Source organism: Aptenodytes forsteri, unplaced genomic scaffold (assembly GCF_000699145.1).
Source record: "Aptenodytes forsteri isolate BGI_AS27 unplaced genomic scaffold, ASM69914v1 Scaffold93, whole genome shotgun sequence".
Classification (NCBI taxonomy): Eukaryota; Metazoa; Chordata; class Aves; order Sphenisciformes; family Spheniscidae; genus Aptenodytes; species Aptenodytes forsteri.
Window position 1 is genome coordinate 7,527,313 of NW_008794665.1, and position 8,119 is coordinate 7,535,431.

At 38.1% G+C, this 8,119-nt stretch overlaps 1 protein-coding gene across 1 annotated transcript in view; it reads right to left on the reverse strand.

Moving 5' to 3' along the window:
• Positions 1 to 756: 756 nt before the first annotated feature.
• The window catches only part of PAPSS1 (3'-phosphoadenosine 5'-phosphosulfate synthase 1), a 47,200-nt gene continuing 39,837 nt past the window's right edge, over positions 757 to 8,119 (reverse strand). The window contains exon 11 of the mRNA XM_009273572.2: positions 757 to 1,604. Coding sequence (XP_009271847.1) covers positions 1,466 to 1,604 — 139 coding nt within the window. The 3' untranslated portion in view covers positions 757 to 1,465. The remainder of the gene's footprint in view (positions 1,605 to 8,119) is intronic.

Consider the following 8,119-nt stretch of genomic DNA (forward strand, 5'->3'; position numbering starts at 1 on the left):
AGAGAAGGAAGTAATTCTCAAAGCATTTGTCTTAAATACTACTGTGAACAAGTAAACAAAGATTGCAAGTAGCATTCATCCCATTCATTACACAGGTCCCCTCATCACAACCTTCATCTAGATGAACATATGCTTCATCCAGGCTCAGTAGCAGGCCAGTATCAGCATTCTAAAAACAATTTTGAGCTGGTTCCTCCTATATACACCGTTTAACAACAGAAAAGTATGTTTCTGTGAGAAAGATATGAGATAGTTTCTAGCTAATAGGCTAAGAGGGGTTATGACTGTTCCACTGATTACCTGCAAATGCTTGAAAAGATCCCAATAGGTCAGTGTTACTTTACACTTAAGAAGTGCTTTACTTTTCATTTTTTATGTTTTCCTTTAGCAGTTAATGTTTCACATACTGAATTAACCAACTTCAGGATTTTTGAAGAATCCTAGAAGAACTTATGCTTTGTCTTTCAAACAAGCAAAGCTGAACCAAGAGAAGGAGATTACTCTCTGGAGACCTTGAAAAATAGCCAGAAAATTAACCTCAGGACTAAGCTTTTGTACCACAGGAAATGCCAAGATCTAACGACTTTTTTTTTTTTTCCTTGCAATAATTAAACATGAATTCAAGGTTGGTCTGCCATACTTTTTTTAAAGTTGTAGTAGGCTGAACAAGTATATCTGGAACCAAAAACTGGCAAGTTATATCAAATGAAATAAAACATTCTCTACTGACACCTATGGCAACAAGCACATATTAAAAAAAAAATCTGGATTAGTTATCAGTTCAAAGTGAAAACTAGATATTTTCTTTTATTCATTACTTGGCCACCTTTACAGGTCCACAGCAGGAGAGAGTCACCGGACAACTCAATGAAGTCCAAAACTAAACAAAGAAAGCAAAAAAGTTTAATTATGCTTCATAAAAAACTCTGCTCTTGGATTACATATAGTCAGAAAGTGATGTTAAGTGCTTCTGGAGATGATGATGAGATAAAGATGAGGACACTTTTACGGATGTTTTACAACTTATTTACTTTTTCGATTTATAGATAATCTATCCATAGTTAAGGATCTAACCATTACATTTTCTCCTACAAACTACTAAAACCAGACACTACCCAGCAGTTTAAATAACATATGAGAAAAGCTGCATCTATTTAACAGCTGCAGAACTCATAGGACAGAGGCAGTAAAATATAAAAAAAAGACAAGAGTTAAAAATCCTACTGCAAGAATATTAACTGTAATAAAAGAGAAGACATTAAAACCAGCAGCTAGTTAGGTGCCAGGACATAATAGAACCCATAAGGATAGGCAGAGAATGATGCTAAGTTAGGGAGAAAGAGTCTGTTTTCAGAGAAGAACTTCCTGACAGACACCACAACAAAGCAACATGAACGGTGACTGTGTGGTCCCCTTCTCGTAAATAAATCAGGCGTCAAAGGTTGATCTGCAGTTAATAAGAGGCCTAAGCCTTCTCCAAGGATTTGTAGTATTCTGTCAGCACAGTCCAAGCCTTCGGAGCCATGAAGCCTTCCGGTGGGTTTTGTCCTTCTCGAGCCAGCTTGCGCATGCGGGTCCCCGATATAAATTCAAAGTCTTCATGGCTGGGAGAGTAGGAGTTGGGGCAAGGGGGGAGAGGGAGAGGAACAAGGGGCAGGGGGGGAAAAGAACATATTTTAAAAGCAGGCAAAGTTGCTCATATTCCTTCTGCTTTCTTGATACTTTATAAATTTCTTCTTGCGAGTATAATGCTGTATAGCAACTGTCATTTCCAGACATTTGGCCAACAATGCCAGTAAATCTCTAGAATATACACCCTGTACAATATTCAGCTTAGGTAACTCCTGAGGTTTAGCAGCATGGTCCAACTGATCTCCTGTGGACTGAATTGACTCTGTGCTTCCATCTAGCCTGACTCGCTCTCTATGAGGAAACAGGGAACTGCTGTTGAGAGAGAACCATCTCCTCCAGCTCCTATCTCAGCCCTCTGCCAACCAACAGCAGCCATCCTATTTTGCACCTTGTCCTGCCATGGCAGCAGACCAGCCCTGTGTGCTGGTTGAAGGTTCCGGTGCTAGTTGAAGAAGGTCATTTCAGTGCCATTAGAGAATGTGAAAAAACAGCATTGCACGAAATCTTAGTGAAGGACAGTTTGCAGAACAGAGAAAGTAAAAGCCTCAGAGCCTAGAGGCAAGCTCCACAGCTTCCACAACTGGGCCATTGCAAGCCACTGAGCATGCATATACATATATATGCATATCAGTAATGTGGCACATACAGTTCAAAATAAAGAAAAAAGCAGGGGAATAATAAAAATACCTTCCCCTAAAGATGTTTTTCCCTAAAAAACAGAATTCAGTTGGACAAATGCACAAGTGAACCCAGATCAGGATTGTTTATCATTGTTAACATGACAATCTAAATTAATGTTAACTTCTCAGGTACGTGGTCATAAGCAGCAAAAGCTCCGCAAGTTAAACTCTTACTCCTCACAGGACTGAAACAGTAAAAGCAAGACAAGAATTCCAGAGTTCTACCAAATGCTCCAAAGGAAAAAATATTCTTAAATTAAATATGCAATTTTACTTACGCCATTTGCTCAATTTGCAACATGTATGCATGACTCATTCTTTACTTGTCTGTTTGAAATAAAAGCCAAGTATTGATCTCAGATGCACATGCCTTAGACAGAAACAAGAGCCAAGTGTGTGCATCAGAGGGCAGAACTTGGCTCTAAGTGCTGAGCTATGCTCAGTAGGGTATGGAAGTTAGCAAGATGCAGAAAGCATTCCACAGCTCCCTTTCACAAAACCACTAGCCCCATAACTTTTTGATTTGGATTGTATACATTTACACAGCAGCACTACCATACTTGCTCTTTTCTTATTGCTCTCAATTCGGGACTGTGGGTTCCTGAAGTGTCACAACAAGGCAAAAAACCCTACTGTGCTTCAACTCTGCAAAATATAAATTACATAAAAATGAAAACTTAAAGTTGATGTAAGCCCATGGGAGAAGAAAAATGTTATGTCACTGCTATTTATAACGCCTGAAAATTTTGTTCCTTGGCAGAGAGATGCCTACTGTTCACTAACACTGCTTGAAGGTAACTTGCATTCTTTGCAAAGAACTATTTCTACAAAATAGAATCATAGAATCATAGAATCATTGAGGTTGGAAAGGACCTCTAAGATCATCGAGTCCAACCGTCAACCCAACACCACCATGCCCACTAAACCATGTCCCTAAGCGCCTCATCTACACGTCTTTTAAATACCTCTGATACTTTATAAATTTCTTCTTGCGAGTATAATGCTGTATAGCAACTGTCATTTCCAGACATTTGGCCAACAATGCCAGTAAATCTCTAGAATATACACCCTGTACAATATTCAGCTTAGGTAACTCCTGAGGTTTAGCAGCATGGTCCAACTGATCTCCTGTGGACTGAATTGACTCTGTGCTTCCATCTAGCCTGACTCGCTCTCTATGAGGAAACAGGGAACTGCTGTTGAGAGAGAACCATCTCCTCCAGCTCCTATCTCAGCCCTCTGCCAACCAACAGCAGCCATCCTATTTTGCACCTTGTCCTGCCATGGCAGCAGACCAGCCCTGTGTGCTGGTTGAAGGTTCCGGTGCTAGTTGAAGAAGGTCATTTCAGTGCCATTAGAGAATGTGAAAAAACAGCATTGCACGAAATCTTAGTGAAGGACAGTTTGCAGAACAGAGAAAGTAAAAGCCTCAGAGCCTAGAGGCAAGCTCCACAGCTTCCACAACTGGGCCATTGCAAGCCACTGAGCATGCATATACATATATATGCATATCAGTAATGTGGCACATACAGTTCAAAATAAAGAAAAAAGCAGGGGAATAATAAAAATACCTTCCCCTAAAGATGTTTTTCCCTAAAAAACAGAATTCAGTTGGACAAATGCACAAGTGAACCCAGATCAGGATTGTTTATCATTGTTAACATGACAATCTAAATTAATGTTAACTTCTCAGGTACGTGGTCATAAGCAGCAAAAGCTCCGCAAGTTAAACTCTTACTCCTCACAGGACTGAAACAGTAAAAGCAAGACAAGAATTCCAGAGTTCTACCAAATGCTCCAAAGGAAAAAATATTCTTAAATTAAATATGCAATTTTACTTACGCCATTTGCTCAATTTGCAACATGTATGCATGACTCATTCTTTACTTGTCTGTTTGAAATAAAAGCCAAGTATTGATCTCAGATGCACATGCCTTAGACAGAAACAAGAGCCAAGTGTGTGCATCAGAGGGCAGAACTTGGCTCTAAGTGCTGAGCTATGCTCAGTAGGGTATGGAAGTTAGCAAGATGCAGAAAGCATTCCACAGCTCCCTTTCACAAAACCACTAGCCCCATAACTTTTTGATTTGGATTGTATACATTTACACAGCAGCACTACCATACTTGCTCTTTTCTTATTGCTCTCAATTCGGGACTGTGGGTTCCTGAAGTGTCACAACAAGGCAAAAAACCCTACTGTGCTTCAACTCTGCAAAATATAAATTACATAAAAATGAAAACTTAAAGTTGATGTAAGCCCATGGGAGAAGAAAAATGTTATGTCACTGCTATTTATAACGCCTGAAAATTTTGTTCCTTGGCAGAGAGATGCCTACTGTTCACTAACACTGCTTGAAGGTAACTTGCATTCTTTGCAAAGAACTATTTCTACAAAATACATGTGGGGAAGTGATAAGCCTGGTTAATTCTAGTGAAAAAATACTAAGTCTTCAGATGATCAGGAAGAGAAGAGTAAAGCAAGTGCTACAAAGTTGCTCCATGTGTGGTTTTCTCCACAGTGTGGTAGCAATACCAAAGTTCGAGCATTAAAAAAACGTTAGCTGCTTTATCCCCTCTTCGCCTGTTAAGTTTTCAGAAAAGCACTCAACTTCCTCCTGTGCCCTGCAAGTGAAATAAAGGTACTAAGACAATAAATTTAGCTATGCCATATGTTTGCTTTAGTAACACCTCCAATTCCTTTAGCTTCTTCTTATCCCTAGTTGCATAAAAAGCAGCTCTAGAAATCAGACATATCAAGAGAGAAACATGAAAAGAAGCTAAGGAGGTCTATAGAAATTATAAGAAAAGGAAAGAAAAACATGAGCAAGAATCATTGAAGAAACACTACATTCATCATCTCGTAACATTTCTAGAAACATTTCAAAAATACAGTTAAAAAGTACAAAAGTACTAATGATGCCCTCTCATTATTCCAAGCTTCTCTTTTGAATGGGTTTTTCTTTAAAAAAAAATTACCTTAATTAGTAATCACTAAAGTGACTCAAATGAAGCTTTGGCAGTATATACTGTATGTTGAAACAACACAGTGTGTTTTGCCTTTTTAAAAATTAATCTGGAAACAAAATTGCAAATGCACTAATCTCCACTTTCATGCCTAAAACGGAGTGTCTGAATAACCACTCAATACTCATTGTCTTTACTAACGGTAAAAATAAAATCTCTTGAATATCAGAAACTGAGATTTACACTAAGCAGAAATACCTTATCAGTACTGGCACTGCAGTGTGATGTGAACCACGAGCATTTGAAATAAAACATATCAGTATGAGTAATTTGCTTTTGTGGAAAAAGAAACCAGAAAGAAGAGTCAAGTAATTTTGTTCAATAGTGAATTTTGAGGATACTAGGAGTTACTCTACCTAAAATGGATTTGAGCGGAACATGAGAGTGGGAAACATTTGACCATTAAAGCTGCTATGAAATATAAATGCCAAAGCCATCCAAATTCCATTCTCAAGTGAGATTTGGAATGACTCTCAGTGAAACTTAACCCAAGCCTTTTCTGAGCATGGGATTTAAGTGCTTTTGAAATTTTTATTCAGTGGCTCCTGGAATTAGCTTGCTTTGAGCCACATTGTATGTTAGTAAATGCTTGTAACATTGATTTGACCTTTTACTACCAATTGAGTTTGACTAGTATTGATGTAGTATTTGGTGCCAATACAATTAAAAGCATTCTCCAAAAGAAAGAGGAAAAAAAGGCAGAAATAAATCCACAACAAAAACTTGTCAAAAGAAAACCAGTCTTGAAACATATGACATTGAGACTGGTATTTGCTCCATGGCATAGCATCCTAGAACCCTATTACACTCACAGTGTGAAAACAGCCTTACATACACACACTGTTAAATCTCCTTACTTATGGAGGACAGGGCTAGGCAGACAAAGTACGTAACTGTGCTGTGCTCTCATACATCTAGCAAAAGGAGAAAAGGAATCTTCACTTCACATTGTGCCCTCCTTCCACACTCAGAGCTGTATGTATATACAGACACCCATAGGTGCACAAGATAATATATCTGGAAAGCAGTAAGTGATTTATTCAGAATAACATAGGAACAAGTTTGTGCTGTTAATTAATCTTCAAACTATTCACAGTAACTGAGCATCAGTCTCCAAGGACACTACAAACCATGCACAGAAGATTAAGAACTCATACACCAGTTCTTTCCTTTCTTTCATTTACAGACTAATGTTTTAATCTGTTAAATGATTTCCCTTTTTTTTGTGCATTCAGTAGTTATTTTTTACTATAATACCACAAGTGACCCCAGCAACGACAGCTCTTTATGCTTTGTTATGAGCTCAAACACTCTAAGAGCAGTGTGTGAGGTTAAGACATCAAAGACCTTACAGTTCTTGTGATAAAACAAAGAAATTATCACCAGTTTGCAAGTGGGAAATGACTGCATGAAGATGCCCGCAGTCCTACAGGAAACCTCTGCTCTATCTCTGAGGTGTCAATACAGTACTGTCAATACAGTACCTTAATACAGTGACTGAGGAGAATATTTTTTCCACTTCAACAATTATTCCCTACAGGTTTAATCTAAGTATAAAATATATTACATAATTGATTTGTCACTTGGGACCACTAAAGATCAGTCATAATCTTGGGAACCCCGACCTTCCATTAGGGTATCTGGCATTGTGCAAATGACCTTCTTGGAATTCCCATTCTCTGTGTAGGGCAATGTCTTGTGCTGTCAAGGTCTTAAGAAGTTACTTTTAAATACAAGACTCATGATAAAAGTACAGACCATTCATTCATAGTTTCACCTATCCATAAAAATACGCTTTTTGGAAACAAACGTATGGAAATTAAACAGTAACATGACTTATTCACCCTGGTCTGGCTTCAAAATGACTGCCATGTTCTACTCAGCTGGTAAACTTTAGATCCGATTAATTCCTAGGACAATTCACAGCCTCCTTATCTGTGGTTCAGTCCTTTAACTATTCTTCTCCAACTTCACACTTCCTGAACAGGATCTCTCATGAGGTGAAATCTAACCTTACAACCCTTTTCAGAAGGATTTTCACCAAATTTAAATTTGCCTTTGCAGCATGAAGTCATGACTTGCACCGTAACTCCTACAGGAACAGGACATTGTCCCTTACAGTGTCAAGTCTTTGTTATGTCAGTCTATGTTATGCCTTGGGAATGCCCCACGATACTGAATGAACCAGCTAGTATCAGCTAGGTTCAAAACCTAACTGGCCACAAACAAACTCTTCGTGAAAATAGAACATAATAATGCGATTCATGTCAACATATGCACAGCAAATCCTTTACCTGCTGTGAATGAAATTGCTTTCTGACTGGCAGGAGGGTTTAAGTCTTCTGAGCTGCTGTAGTGTTTCAATGTATCCTAAATTATGTACTAATGTTAATTGAGAAACTATATTTCACATAGCTAAATTAAGGAGGACAGCCAAGTGTGCTTATCAGCCGCTTACTATCACTTTAAAAATCAGGTATCACACCAAACAAATTTGGGAATAGTATATACTTCGTTGGAACAGCTGTCCTATAAGTATGACTTGATAATATTAAATCAGTTATGACAACCATATTAAAGGTCCTGGGAATAAAATATATCTAAAGTTAAAATCGCTCCTCTTCACCGATACCCATGCTTCATTCACATTTTACAGAAATCATGAACAGTCTGCTCCAGCAACCTTACTTACGGGTTTCTTTTAGCCAAAATGATCTCATCAGTTTTCTTTCAGGGGAGGAAAAAAAAAAAAAAAAAAAAAAAAAAAAAAAAAAATCCTTTGT